This window comes from Halichondria panicea, chromosome 1 (assembly GCF_963675165.1).
Source record: "Halichondria panicea chromosome 1, odHalPani1.1, whole genome shotgun sequence".
Classification (NCBI taxonomy): Eukaryota; Metazoa; Porifera; class Demospongiae; order Suberitida; family Halichondriidae; genus Halichondria; species Halichondria panicea.
Genome location: NC_087377.1, coordinates 9737923 through 9753234, shown reverse-complemented (window position 1 = coordinate 9753234; position 15312 = coordinate 9737923). Strand labels below are relative to the sequence as shown.

Sequence of the window (15312 nt, the reverse complement as noted above, 5' to 3'; positions counted from 1 at the left end):
CCATATGGTAGGGGGTAGTGGCTTCGTGCAGGTAATGAATGGTAATCTGCTCACTGTGGCTAGTCTGGACTACTCTATAAGTCACACGGTCAGCATCACTGGTGCCAGTGTTACGTGCTCTGGAGCAGAGAGAAGCCGTCAGTTCAATTATACCTTCAAAATAGCAAGTATGTTCTTTGAAAACTTGTAAATTAATGCTATAATGATTTTATATCACAGAACTGGCCATCAGTGAACTAGCTCTTTCCATCGAATGTTCTGACTCCCTTCTTCCTGTCACCCTAACATGGACTGTTGAGGAAGGGGTGAGCTTTACACGATTGAAATTGGCATTATTCCTCTATCTCACAGACTCTCTCCTCCACTGATCCAGCTGTCTTCCCACTCGACCCCCCCATGAATCGCACACCAAATATCCGCTTTAGTCCAGTCGGTGGCCAAGTTGATACTGCTATTTCGAACTCACCGTACATCCTGTCCATTCCAAGGAAAAACGATATCTACAATTTCACTGTGTCTGTCAGAAATGTTGCTGGAGAAACACTACAAGATGCATCTGATTTCCGAGGTGAGGTTTGATATTACATGTCTACCCTGTATGGAATAGATTTTACATGTGCTCTAGTGTACACATGCAGTTAGCAAAACGCAATGAAAGCCTGTATATAATTCCTCTATCCCCTTACAGTATCAGCATTCTCTGTTGACACAAGCACTATTACTACCTGCCTCACTTTCACAGTCAGGGAAGACTGTGCTAACGACATCAGGTTGGGAAACTTTGCTATACTTCTGTCATACGGTGTTGGGCCGTGTCAGTCAGTGACAGACTTCCCTAATCCTACGAGCATGACAGCAGCCATTACTTCGGCAGCTGGTGTTTGTATTCCCGTGGAAACCGTGTCGATTGTTGAACTCTGTTACACTGCAACTTTGATGTATCAGAACACTGCTGTAATGTCTCAGACTAATCTAGACTTTCGAAGGTGTGTAGTATCTACTCTGCAAGCTCAGTTGGGGTCAGGGGTCACCTTCACATTCAACCGTGCACCTGACAGCAGTGAAACAGTGCCTCACACCACTATCGCTACTCTGGAATGTGGCAGTGTAGTAATGACTTTCTCTGGAGACTCTCAGGCTATTTGTGTGGATAGTGAATGGATGGTAGAAAACAACTCTTGTTCAAGTAGGTCTTCAAAAGCTCTATTTAATATGTGTGTACTTTATATATGTATATCTTTTGCAGTTGCTGTCTCGTTTATGGTAGTTTTTATCATTGTGCCACTCCTGGTTATTTTTGCTGTTGTTGTTACTATTGTCGTATTGGTTCTTTATCAGAAGCTAAAAAATAAAGGTAAGACTTTGTGTATATCTTTTGTAATTGTATAGTTGCATACTTTCTTCATGATAGAGGGTTCATCAAGGCCAGTAGATGTTGAAATTGATGGACTAACGTAAGTTTGCTATTAACGACTGTTAACATCATTATAAGCTATTTGTTAACGCTGTTGCTTGGTTTTTCTACAGGAAAACTCCCCCACCTCCTTACTCCATCTATGCTGACCCCAACTCCATTGATATAGAGGATCCAGATGAAATTAAATCAGTCCCTCACACTCAGACAATATTGCCTATGGCCATTTTCAGCAGCGGTCATATCCTCTAAATGAACTGAGAGGACCAATATACAAAGAACCAGAGGATATTAAACCAGGTATCCTCACTCAGGGGAACCTTGCTTATGGACATTTACAGTTTACTTAGTTTCAAGCAGTGAGTCAGTCTGCGTGTTAATATAATAGTAATTAAGTATACTTGATATACGACCATGCAGGCTTAGTACATGTAGTTTTAATGTTAATGTTGAGTTAAAGGTTCTTGTTTGGAGATTGAAAACTTGCTTCCATTTGTGTTTAATTATTAACATTAGCTACGAATGTTAACGCTATTTCCTGAACTACAGCCACCTCGCTATTCCGGCCAAGCTGCATGGTCCCAAGGGTGACCGGATTAACGAGAGTCTACTGTATATATATTATGCTCAAAATTATACCAGCATAATCTACCAACCCTAATTCTGATTCTGCTCACCTGGATGCGATATCGATGTGTGTTTGTACTGTGGATAGCTCTAACACAACAAGGTACAGTGGAACCTCCATAAAACGGACACCGTTGGGGAACAGCCTTTTGGCCGTTATAGAGAGCTGGGTGGTCTTCTCCTTGGGAGGTTTTAATTGCCAGCTATGTATTTTCTATATGAGTCATTTCTTGCTGCAAATGAATCTTGGGGCTTTGCTAACTGCTTCTTTAGCTCATACAAGCTTTAAAAAGGCTGTAGAGACAAGCTACAGCCAGGTTTTCACGTAGACGGGCGTCGCTGCCCTCGACCGTTGCACGGAAGGAGGACGGGACCCAAGCTTATCTACAGTTTTGTTCTGCCGGTGGAATTCCACCGGCTCCAATCAGATTGCAGTATTTCAAGTGGATTGATCACACCCACTTAACTGTACCACGTGTGCTGCAAGCCTGCAACCCACTGCGCAGTGTTGTTATTGCAAACATGACATAGCAAGTTTTATTTGCTATCATGGAAGAAGCCAAGTTGAAAAGCGTTGCAGTTGAGGCTGGAAAAGGACTGGACTATATCCATCAATGAAGCCAGAACATGCAGGTAGATGTCGTTGTGGCCATGCATGCTTCAGGGAAGAGATGTGTTTGCTATCTTACCCACTGGATTTGATAAAAGACTCTGTTATGCCTGCATGTTTGCCATCAGCTTTTGATAGCTTGTTACAGAAAGAGCCTGGTTATTCTATTGTGATTGTTGTCACTCCCTTTTTGGCAATCCTAGAAGATCAGGTAGGCTATTGGTAATCCATATAGAGATGTAAATGCAGCTTCTTGAATCCCTCTATATATATAGCCATTAATTTTTGGCAGCCTACAATCACTGGACTGGACTGGACTGGAATGGATTCTGTCATAAAAATTTTTAATTATGCCTCGGTGCGCATGCGCAAGCGTGGTATATACGGTAGTGTGTTTGTGTGTGTGTGTGCGTGTGTGTGTGTGTGCGTGCGTGTGTGCGTGCGTGCGTGCGTGCGTGCGTTGTGTGTGTGTGTGTGTGTGTGTGTGTGTGCATGTAGACTGCTACAGCTGCTCAAGGATGAATCAAGTGCAAGTATAATTATATAGGCTTCTACTCATGTTTTCATTCGTGGATTTGCAAAATAATGCTTCGTTCTCGAGTTATGCCTAGTTTTGCTTACTTGGAATGCCATTGCAGCCTTTTCAGTAGCCTCGACCCCCGGCCGATCCGTCTCCAATTGAACGCTAGGTCGCCTATTAAAAAAAAATCGGCCTGGGACCGAGGCTACCTTTTCAGAGGAGCATTGTAGCCAAACTTGTTTACAGAGTGTTGCTACTCTACTTAGTAGTTAGCTCTGCACTAGAACCCTAGCTATTGGTAGCTGCAAGAGTGATAAGAGGGCTGCAAGGCCCTGCTGATGGCAGCCATTAATTTTATATGGAGCGGCATTTGTGTCAAAAATAAAAATCGATCTGCTTGGCAAAATCAATTGGAAAAACGCATAGTCAGCTGAATGGATCTGCAAAATGCAGATCAAAAATTGCATAGTCAGCTGAATTGATCTGCAAAACTGCAGAGTCAACAAATCGATCTGTAAAATGCAGATCAAAAATTGCATGGTCAGTTGAATCGATCTGCAAAAAATGCAAATCAAAACTGCAGAGTCAGCAAATTGATCTGCACGCAAAACAAATCGATCTGCACTCAGTGCATTCTCAACACAACAATCAGATTTGCTTTTTTGTAGGGTCGCAAGAGGTCACTAAATACAGTGTTAACAAACCTCAAAGCTATATGTTACACCAAAGAAAGCTTTGAAGTATAGGGGTGTGTCTTAACACTTCTTTAATTTTAATTTGCGTTATTGCACGCTGCTTGCATTTTTGCAGATCGATTTGCTGACACAGCAGTTTTGATTTGCATTTTGCAGATCAATTCAGCTGACTATGCATTTTCCAATCGATTTTACCAAGCAGATCAATTTTTATTTTTGACACAAATGCCACTCAATAATTTTAGACTTGAACTTTTGGCATCAATCGTTACCCACTCTTCGAGTTTGCACGTAGCAATGCATGACTGTGTATAAAAGCTATTTAATAGTAGCTTTATATAAATATTATGTTATGTATAGCTTTGGCATCTCCACCGAGGCATCAGCACCCGCGGTGCTTTCATTGAATTAAGTTTTTCATTGGAAACAATGGTTGTGTGTATACTGAATCCAAGAATATTGTAATGACTTTGCTAGCTAGTTATTTACTTAGTCATTTCCTGTTCTTGTATATGCTGCCCCAACCTAGATCTACCACTGAGTATATAGTTGATGAGCTGTCAGCCTGGTTTTTCATTATCGGCCAATGGAGCTGCATAATCCATTTCAGCCTGCTGTCAATGCTGGCTGAAGAGGAGGCCCATGTAAGTCCATGCACATTGATTTATACTTTAGCAGCACTCTTCACAACCTTGCAGCTGTAGATCTGCAGAGATGCATGAGTCATTATAATTTTATTACCGGATTTTCTGAATCTGAAGCTGTAGCCTCGAGACCAGCCGTTTGTATCTGAAAGAACACCTGGTCAAGTTCCAATGTGCAACTTGTCTAGCTGAGTCAGCGTTTTACAGCATCATAATGATATTTATGGGTAATACACCTTGTGCGGGCAATTATCGGTCCAAGAAATTCCTGGACCACTAAAACGAGTGCATGCTACATTGGAACTTGACTATAGGCCCGTTCTTTCAAATAACGAACGGCATGGTCTTGAGGCTATACTGAAGCTGGCCCACAGCAAAATGTACCAATATCAACAATTAACTGGAGAATACTAGATTATACACAGGCGCGCATCATTATATGCAACTATAACAGTGCCCATAACATAATAATTATACACGCATGCATGTCAAGACATTCAGATACAATTACAGGCTGTAAAAATTAATTATAGGAAACAACGTTTGAAAAGAAGAGACTTGACTGTATATATCTTCCCTTCCCGAAAAATGCTTATAAGGCTTTGATGTCTTTGATTGAACATATCAATGTACTTATATACCTGTACACACACCAAACAAATCTTACTGTACCAAAGTAGAGAATCCTCCCTCTCACATCTGTCTCCGAAAAGAGGATAATTTTTATTGCCAATTAACACTTGTACTAATGAATAAAGAGAAGTTGCTTTTTCGATCGCTCAAAAGGAGATGGCACATGAAAGCTCATGCATGCAGAAAGAGACATAAAAACAATATTGTTTAAGTATCAGCTATATAGGCCACCAAAGCCAATTTTGATTACAAAGCTCCTCTCAAACACGTTACATCTTAGGAGAAACTCCAGATCAATTTGATGAGCGTGATAGATGCACCGATCCTGTTGATGGCAAGAAGTACCACTAGTGGATGCTATCTCTTATACATGTATCGATGTATGCTCACGTTACTTGTACTTGAATGTAGTTTTGCTCGCTGTATTCTAAAGATATAGCTGTTGTGTCTGAGCAGTTACTCCACATATTCTCTGACCTTGGTACGTCATCTGTCATTCAAAGTGATAAGTGATATATATGGGTTCCGAGTTTATGGGGGTGGTAGAAAGGGTGCATGGCTGGTAAAAACTACTCCTTATCAAGAGGAGTTAAGTGGCGTATTATGTGGCAGAGAGTTGGAGACTGGTTCAGCATTAGGCTGTTTCTCGGTCAACAATTTTATATAATTATATCGTTTTAAACGACCAGGCAGTGTATGTCGTAATCAAGCTACCCCTAGAGCCCATACGTTCCACAAACATGACGAATATCTATACTAGTCCATGCTTGCACCTCAGTGAAATCAGAAAGAAGCTCACTGGGGTAATTACTACAGAATCTACATTAAAGCTATACTCCGTATGATCGAGACAGCATGAATGGACTGAATTGGGGCTTTAAAATTTGAACTTTGTACCTACAGATAGAGATAGGCCAAGTTGTGATTTAGCTGTAAACTGTTATACGCTTACCTTAAGTGTAATAATATACTATTGCTAAAACTTCACGTGAGCTGACGTAAGCTAAAATTAACCAAATAGCGTAAAAAACTACAACAACAAAAGCATAAAGATCTGGTCTATAAAATCTATTATATCCCGTTGCTACGTTGTTGCCAAGTGCAATATGCAGCATAATGCACTGCTGAAAGTCATAATGCACTGACCGCAAAGTCATAATGCACTAACCACAAAACGCCCCTCTGGCAATTAGACAGACAATTAAATTAAAATTAAATTAATACGCATGAGAAATAACAAGTATCAAAGTATGTCCAGCCATGTAGGAATGAATGTTCAGCACTGCTGGAGTTTCTTTTTGCAACCATGCAGGTTTTAAAATTGTCCAAGATTCATTTTGTGGAAGATTCTGTGTTCCTAGATTGACCTAGTCCTCGACCTTGTGATGCATGTCAATTCTGCTTCACCGTAGCACTAGGAGTGGCTCTTTTTGCTGGGGGCATGAGCTGTTTTGCAGCAGTGTAGAAGCGAGCTTTCTTGGCTTGGTTATGAGGCCGAGCGTAGACCAGCAGCTAATACACGTATTCACTGAGTAGTGGGGTGGGGCTGTTTCTTTGCAGCAGTAAGTGGACGGGGCTGTTTTGCAGCACCAGAAGTGGGGTGGGGCTGTTTTACAGATTTCAGTTGGAACTCCAACAATTTTGTGTCAAGCCATTCGTCGGTCATGCCAATCTTATATGCTGCAGATACTGGCGTCTAGAAGAGAGAAGAGATAGAGCTGTGAGTTGTCTCTGTCTTTTTTTTTGTGCTGTTTATATTGTGTTATGACAGTGTTATGTTGCTATGCCCTCGGGATATAAACTAGTTATAACACGTGCACTCGGGCTGCATGGCATATATCCCTCGTGCCCGTGTTATAACTACAGTAGACTCTCGGTCACCCTTGGGACCATGCAGCTTGGCCGGAATTAGCCTCGATTCCAGGCCGCTCTCAGTTGAGAAAGACGGCCTGGTATACACTGTCTGCGCATGCGTCAGTTGCCCCAAGATTCTTGGGGATCGAGATATCTTAGTAAATTAGTTAGTATATTGTATATTTTACAATGATGTCATTGCACAAATCACAGCAGTTTTAATAAAATAACACAGCTACTTACAACATTTACGACCTAGACTAGTGACTAGTTTTGTTGTGATGGCTTCTACTTCTGTTCTGCTCTTGCTCAAGCTCTCCAGTGTTGAAAAGTCAGATTTTGTCTTCTTTTGTACTGTGGTAGAGTGGTAGGCGTTTTTCTGTCAGTACCGATCGACTCTGGCAAATCTACTTGCTTCCAGACACTTGTTTGATGCCATCTCAGTAAGATCAGTGCTCCTCGTATGAGCCTAGAGTTGTGATGGCGATTTCTCTCTCATCAACCACGTGGGTGACCATAGTACAAAAGGTTAATTGATAAATTAAAAAGAGTTTTACTAACAAATTTACTATTGAATCCACCCACGCGCAAACAGTGGTTACCAGGCCCTCTAGTGAGAGGGGCTGGGATCGAGGCTAGGCCGGAATAGCGAGGTGGCTGCAGCTCAGGAAATAGCCGCGGCTTAAAAACGACCTTACCTCGAATCTAATGACTACTTTTGCGGTTCTTGTCTCGAGGATAATGAATCATTTTGTTCTCTATTTAAGTGTAATTCAATTTTATTTGCTAAACCACACCCAAAACGTCATATCCGGCCGTAATACACGTATCAAATTACATTGAAAACCCTGTTTGGGACAGCCAGCACTGGCCGGTAACCGGAATAGCGAGTGGCCGTACTTCAGGGTGAGTTTTGTGCAGTAAACATATAGCTAGCATTCCGTGCCAAGCCAAATGGCCGGTATATCGAGGTGGCCGTACTTCAGGGAGCCGGAATAGCGAGAGTCTACTGTATAACAAATTAAAATTTTAACTTTGTTCCTTGCTCTATAATATATTAATAGTATTATGGTTTACTTACAAATGTATATAAACTGCATGTTACACTTATCTCAAGTGGTTTTTTTGTAATTTACTCGTTGCCCAAAACTTCCAAGTGAGCTGCAAAGGGCAGTATACTTATAATGGCAACCATGCATGCATAAAAGTATAAGAATTATAACTATTATACGCATGCAATGCATGTACAATTATAATATGTACTTCTTAAGAGATGCATATATTCGGTTCCTCTTCTGGCTCAGTATATATAATGGCTTTCATGTACATCCATGATGAAAGATCTCATCGCACTCTTTGAGACAAGATAAAGTCAAAATGAGGACAGAGTGTGCAGTTGATAATGAGGAGGTTGAATACAACTGCATGGGTATATAGAAGCATCTCCCTGTCTATATACCAAATCATACAACACTGGTTTGTCAATAGGTCTGTCCATGCATTAAACAATACTGTATAAGCAATGTAGACATCTTTATGCAGAGGCATGCATACAGTAATACTAGACTCTCGTTAATCCAGCCACCTTGTACAGCTTTGCCGGAATATCGAGGTGGCCGCATTTCATAAAATAGTCGTGGCTAAAAAAGCAACCCTACCTCAGATCTAATGACTAATTTTGCGGTTTCTTTAAGTGTAATCCTGCTAAACCACACCCAAACGTCATATCCGGCCGTAATAAACATTAAGAACCTAGTTTGGAACAGTCAATACTGCATGGCCAGTATATATATGGAATAGCGAGTGGCCGCATTTCATGGCGAGTTTTGTGCAGTAAAAATCTAGCTAGCAATCTGTGCTAAACTAAATGGCCGGTATATAATTATTGAGGTGGCCCTACTCAGTCAGAGAGCTGAAATAGTGAGAGTTTATACTGAGAATGAGACCATGCACAAACAAGATGCTCATAGATCATTCACCCCGTGCGTTGGTTGAGCTTCAAAGCGGAAAAACGGATACTTATCGTAATGTCTTTATGATTAAGGGGAATGATCGTGAATTGGGAACGATTGTGAATCTATAAAGCAACGATTATAGTTGTTTTTTGTCGCCGTAAAAGATCGCCTACAAGTTTCAATAATAAGTATGGACAGTCTCAATCATCAGCAGTTAAAGCAGTTCATGATTAAAGTGCATGTATAATTATAGTTTGCTTAAACAGCTCATTTTTGTGTCTACATGCACACACACTTACACAGACTATAGGTACCTTATATAGCGAAAAATGTTCGCGTGTGCAAATTTTCACTATTTGACTTCAGAGCCCTCAGCAGAATTGTAGCCTCCTTCGCAGGCCTTCCTTTTTCAGTTATAATTTTGTTTCTGTTGTTTGTCACAATAATTTATTAACACCGTACGGGAATAATTGGAGGGAGCAAAGAAAGAAAAAAGGAAGCCACTAAGAAAAAGGAAGGCCTGCCCCGCTAAGTCTTGTGATCTGCTACTGACGTAGCCAAATTTAATTGAGCGTGGGCAAGAGTAAACCGCAATATCTGTCCTCCCACACACTGTGACACAGTACTTAAGCGTATTTACCAGGAACTAGAGGCAAAGAGTGTGTGAAGCTACAGAACACAGTATGTAGAAGTTAGCTCTACAAGATGAAGCATGAAAGGCTAGAGTACTACTGTATCTGATAATAGCACTTGTCAAAAGGACCTGGGCAAAGAAGGAACCTATCCCAGATCCTGGACAACTCACAGCAATACTTCTGACATGCCAAAATTGACAGATCCCTTCATGTCATCAGAAGGAATGTTTTAGTCCAAGTCATAATAATAAGAAGAAGAAGATTGCCCTGGAACAATCACACTATCCAAACTAGAAGGGCAAGGGCAACCAATTTTATCCTCGGATAATTACAGTAGAACTACAGCAGAACTACAGACTACAAGACTCGCCTTATCAAACTCAATGTGCTCCCACTCTCAAGACCTCACGTTCGACCCAGTCGAGTGTTTCAAATTACAGCAGACAATGTAGACCTGAGTGCTTATCTGCAGGTATTATTTCCGTATCCACTATAGAGCTGGTTCTACTGCCAGAAAGTTTCCAAAAGGAGCAGAACCTCTAATACTACTACAATAGGATTACACGACTATGGAATTAACAGGACCCTATCGATCTTCAATCTATTACATGTATTAAACTAAGGGAAAATTCGACATTGGTGCTCGTGCCCCTGTGAAAACTGTCTCATGCACACAAATTAGTATAGTTTAGTCACTCTGTCAGTACTCATGAGATCACAACCTTGCAACATTGTCATGTCATTTTACACTGTTTCTAGACTAGACTGCTCAATAATAACTCAAGCCTCAATTTGAGGCTTGAGGATAGGCTCAAAGATAGACCTTTAGTCTTCAGACTTCACTATGCTAGGTATTAAAGCCATCGTCTATGATAATAATTATCTCCAGACTTGCATATGAAGTAAGTCTACAATGCGTAGGCATCCTGTGGCTTTGTTGCCTGTCAGGCTCCGCCCATCTACTGAAAGCCCACGCTCATTTTCACTGTGCCACCACTGTGCCACCGTCACGCGACTTAGCGAGACAGGCTCTCCTTTTTCTTAGACGGTTCGTTCTTTCTTTCTTTGTTCCTCCAATTCTTACCGTATTTTATCTTATTGACCGTGTGACAAAGAACAGAAAAAGGAGAGGCTGTGAAGGAGGCTAGCAGAATTGCTCGTGGGTTCTAATATTCGCGGTTGAATGCCACCCACCAATGTAAAATACCAGTGTGTGGGAGTTTATGTCGGTTTTAATTTCCCCGTAAAAATCTATAAAGTACGGCCACCTCGATATACCGGCCATTTGACTTGGCACAGAATGCTAGCTATATGTTTACTGCACAAAACTCACCCTGAAGTACGGCCACTCGCTGTTCCGTTTACCGGCCAGTGCTGGCTGTCCCAAACAAGGTTTTCAATGTAATTTTATATGTATATTATGGCCGGATATGACGTTTTGGGTGTTGTTTAGCAAATAAAATTAGATTACACTTAAATAGAGAACAGAATGATTCATTATCCTACATTATCCTCGAGACAAGAACTGCAAAAGTAGTCATTTGGTTCAAGGTAAGGTCGTTTTTAAGCCGCGGCTATTTCCTGAGCTACAGCCACCTCGCTATTCCCGCCAAGCTGCATGGTCCCAAGGGTGACCGGATTAACTGTATATACAGGGTATAATTATTTAATTGTATTTGTAAATAATTATGATGATCAATCTTTCACCATCCTGTATTTACATATCAGCGATCAGTGCAACGGCCAGCAACATGGAAATCAGTAAAAAGATGTTCCACATTCATAATTACACTGCATCGTTTCTAACTATAGGTTGTCGATTTGTATACTTGCACATTATGCGCATAATAGCATATTGGGCGAACTTTTTTTGTGTGACTGCATGTGAGTATAATGGCATGCAAATCTTTATGAGAACAAAAAAAGCAGCTGTAGAAATGCAGTATACAGTGCTGAGTCGGCTGTATAGTAGTGTATACATCTATTGAGCACAATGAATCGGTTCATGGATAAAATTAATTTTCCTTAGCATGACTCTAACCCTGAACTATAATAATAATATATCAAAACTAAAAAACATTTGCAATGTGAACGTTGCTAGGATTGCCAGGAAAAGAAAAGCGCGAAAAAGCGAAGAAACAAGAAATTCGGCGAGTGCATAACTCCAATCCGCTACAACACATGTACTGTTTCAATAATTATTATTTTTGTTTTGGTATTTTTCCTGGCCAATCCTCTCACATTGCAAGTAATAATTATAGTGATGTTAATTATGTGCATTATTTGCAGGCTATATAGTTATGTGTTTATGACTCCCTTACAGTGTTGAGCAAACACGCAAGTGTTGGATGTGTGGGTGGAAGTATTCCAAGTTATTCATGACCAGCAGATAGAGACCAATGACTGTGCCACGGTATTTACCCAACCTGTATTTCGATTTTAAAATTCCTTATCAACAGTAGGCCACTCGACTGTACATATTCATGACGTTGTAACGGATTGGAGTTATGCACTCGCCGAATTTCTTGTTTCTTCGCTTTTTCGCGCTTTTCTTTTCCTGGCAATCCTAGCAACGTTCACATTGCAAATGTTTTTTAGTTTTGATTCCCTTTCTTTTTTCATACAGTAGTACATTAATGATAAGATAAAATTAATGTGACGTTGATTAATTTGTCATCGTCCTGTAATCTTGTTGAAGATAATATATAAGTGGTCGTTGGACAGAATTATATTATATTCCTCAATAGTCTCGATCCCAGGCCGCACTTCACTCAGGGAATTGAGGAGTTAGCCTCCTTCACCGGCCTTCTTTTCTCAATAATGAAAGTGAAATACCTATGAGGAACATCAAGAAGCAAGAGAAGTTCAAGAAGAGAAGACAGGACTGGAATAAACATTATTCAGTATTTTATTCAGTCATTTATCTATGATAAAAATAATGGCAGCCATGTTTATACTGTAGATGTACTTCCAAGTGCAAAAGCATGGAGGCCTATGGTAGATCCAGTCAGTGCATACGTCTAGCATAAATAGCATACCTGAAGTGAGAGAATGGAGAGCTGAGCTGAAGAAAGGAGGTTTTGTGTTTATGTACACAGCCAAAAATCCACGGGAACGTTTCAGGCCAGTGGGGAAAATCAGCTGAATACAGGCCGGAATACGGGCCTGTATGCAGATGTAATCGCCCACGGCCTGCTTACATCCTGGAACCACAGGCCCGTTACAGCACGTACATCCTGTCCTGAATACAGCCCGTAAATAACGGACCTGTTTCAGCCTGTACCACCCACGTCCTGCTTACAGCCTGTGCAGCTAGTGTATGCGCATGCGCAGAGAGAAAGTTGCTTAGCTACCAAATCCACTAAGAGACTGAAAAGGTGCTTCAGTTTGATCTTCTCCTTCAGTTGCAGCTTTAAAGGATGGATGGAGTAATTATATTATTTATGGAGCTGACTGCCAAGGCCAGCTAGCAAGAAAAAGAGAGAGAGAGGAAGTAAGTAGAGGAGCTAGTATAGTAGGTCTAATTAATTAATACTCACTTCTGTCCATTTACTGTGATCAGCTGCTAGATGTCTCTGTAATTCTTCTCTCACTGTCTCTAGGAGTCCAGCTCTATAGGCTACAAGGTGTGCTTATGTGGTCATGTATAAATAATTATGTTGACGGAGTTATTTCGTATTGCAGATCTGGTTGACTCTGACGCAGGTTGTTGACTTCTAATACAATGTTATAAGTGAGTGTTCAGCTGGTTTTTAAAATGTTGGTCCATATGCTGCTTATGTATAGGAATACACATCTAAAAAGAAGAATATGCACCTCTACAACGGCTACTAAATAGGTGAGTACGAGGTATATAAAATGCGTATACCTATGATATTATCTACAGTTGTCTGTGTCATCATTACTTTACGAGCTCGAGATTCAGGTTCTATTATTGACTCACTTACTCGAACTCGTTTACGTATGCACACATACAGATGTACCTGTGTCTATGTCATCATTACTGTACTGATTGAGCTCGAGATTGAGGTTCCTATTCACACTACTTGAGAATGTGAGCCAATTAATAATTATTTAACTCACTTTAAACTCGTGTACTGATGCACACATACAGATGTACATATATAAATTGGAATGCTCATGCCATCAATGATTTCAACCCATCATGACCAGAAGGTATTTTACAATAATAATTATTGTCGTTTACATTGGTTGGTCTAATTACAGCATCGTGGACACACCTATATCGTGGACACACCTATATCGTGGACACACCTATATCGTGGACACACCTATACTTTAGAATTTGGCAGGTAAGCAATCATTCATAATAATTATAAAAACTTTGTTTGTGTTTTGCTTTAGTTAAGTTACTGGCTCTGGACATGGCTGGTCTGTGACAGTACAAACAGTCGAACAAAAAAGGTATAAATGGTAAGACTATATTCACTATATACACACAGTGACAGAGGACATGGCTGGAGTACGAACAGTCGAACAACACATTATAATGATAAGAAACATTTTCTTTGCAACCATTATTCACGTGTCTTCTTTATACACACAGTGACAGAGGACATGGCTGGTCTGTGGACAGTACGAACAGTCGAACAACACATTATAATGGTAAGACATTATTTTCTTTGCAACCATTATTCACGTGTCTTCTTTATACACACAGTGACACACTCGAGCAGCACAAGCACTAGAAGAAACATTCTTATTAGTGTTGTAAACTGTCAAACTGTCTGGCTATGTTTGTTTCTTAAAAATGTTAACACTTTGTGGAATTATTCATGCCAAACTCAGCTTTTAACTGTATAAAAGCAAACCAGAACTAACTGAGAACACAGGGCTGCTTACAGGCCGTGCTCAGACTGCTTACAGCCCGTTCCACGGCTGATTACATGCTGAAATCCACAGGCTGCTAAGCAGTATCTAACCAAACAGTTGAATACACCATGTGGTTTCATGCCTGTAACGGGCCCGTAACAGGCATGAAACGGCCCGTGGATTTTTGGCTGTGTAATATTTATGTAAATATCAAAGCCACGCCCACCTCATAAGTTGCCATGTGCGTTGCTGTGGCAGTCATTTAAAGATGGCGGAATTGCGTAGGTAAGAAAAGTGGAGCCTGAGAAGTCATAGATAGAAGAGGAAGGGATTGGAAACGAATCACGTGTGCCAAACACTCCTTGTCTGCCGGAAGCATAGATCGAAGAGGGAAGTGATCACTATACTTATACTTCCTCAAAATAAAAATTGTGTTCCAGCCAGCTGATTTCGAGTATATGGCTTTCTAGTTCTCAAGAATGGCTTTCTAGCTCAGGTCTACATTTGCACTGTACAATGGAAAGTAGTGCTCCGGCTCCATTTCAGAGTAAGTGATGTTGAACTGTTTGTTAATAATAAATAATAATTAATTACTTTCCATTTACTTTCTTTCCTTTTCATGTAAATGCATGCAGGTAGGTTTAAGGAAGCTTTTAAGACTGTTTTGACAGAGAGTACATAGATTCAAAGCTTCATCACCAGAGGAAGCAGTTGCCTTCAACACAGCTTCTGCATTGATAGTTTCGTTGGAGGGTTCTGAACACAGTGTGATGGTTCGGGCTTTTACTGTGAAATTCTACTCAGAATTGAAGTCGTGACACTCCGCAGCATCATTTAATTATCATGCACAGTTAAATTTATAGAATTGAACAATTATTTATCACAGTTAAGA

General features: G+C 40.5%; 1 protein-coding gene and 1 long non-coding RNA gene across 6 annotated transcripts; both read left to right on the top strand.

Moving 5' to 3' along the window:
- On the top strand, positions 1-1681 carry LOC135352460 (uncharacterized). The gene is made up of 7 exons (XM_064551639.1): positions 1-167; positions 220-305; positions 374-568; positions 689-1186; positions 1247-1354; positions 1412-1454; positions 1528-1681. The coding sequence occupies exons 3-7, from the start codon at positions 397-399 to the stop codon at positions 1664-1666; spliced, it is 960 nt and encodes a 319-aa protein (XP_064407709.1). The 5' UTR covers positions 1-167; positions 220-305; positions 374-396; the 3' UTR covers positions 1667-1681.
- Positions 1682-12420: 10739 nt separating this feature from the next.
- On the top strand, positions 12421-14395 carry LOC135344776 (uncharacterized). Of its 5 annotated transcripts, XR_010397534.1 has the most exons (10): positions 12421-13080; positions 13150-13213; positions 13272-13320; positions 13374-13425; positions 13565-13641; positions 13702-13763; positions 13815-13900; positions 13953-14021; positions 14155-14213; positions 14269-14395. It is a non-coding gene; the product is annotated as an uncharacterized LOC135344776 (long non-coding RNA). The 5 variants fall into 5 exon arrangements; XR_010397536.1 differs by lacking the exons at positions 14155-14213; positions 14269-14395 and adding an exon at positions 13474-13512 and having other exon boundaries at positions 13953-14090; XR_010397535.1 differs by lacking the exons at positions 14155-14213; positions 14269-14395 and having other exon boundaries at positions 12421-13048; positions 13953-14090.
- The last annotated feature ends 917 nt before the right edge of the window (positions 14396-15312 follow it).

Coding starts and splice junctions, on each gene's coding strand:
- LOC135352460 (XM_064551639.1), top strand. CDS start 397: ATGAATCGCACACCAAATATCCGCTTTAGTCCAGTCGGTGGCCAAGTT. Junction 1,187..1,246: donor AGAAAACAACTCTTGTTCAA/GTAGGTCTTCAA, acceptor TATCTTTTGCAG/TTGCTGTCTCGTTTATGGTA. Junction 1,455..1,527: donor GTTGAAATTGATGGACTAAC/GTAAGTTTGCTA, acceptor GTTTTTCTACAG/GAAAACTCCCCCACCTCCTT.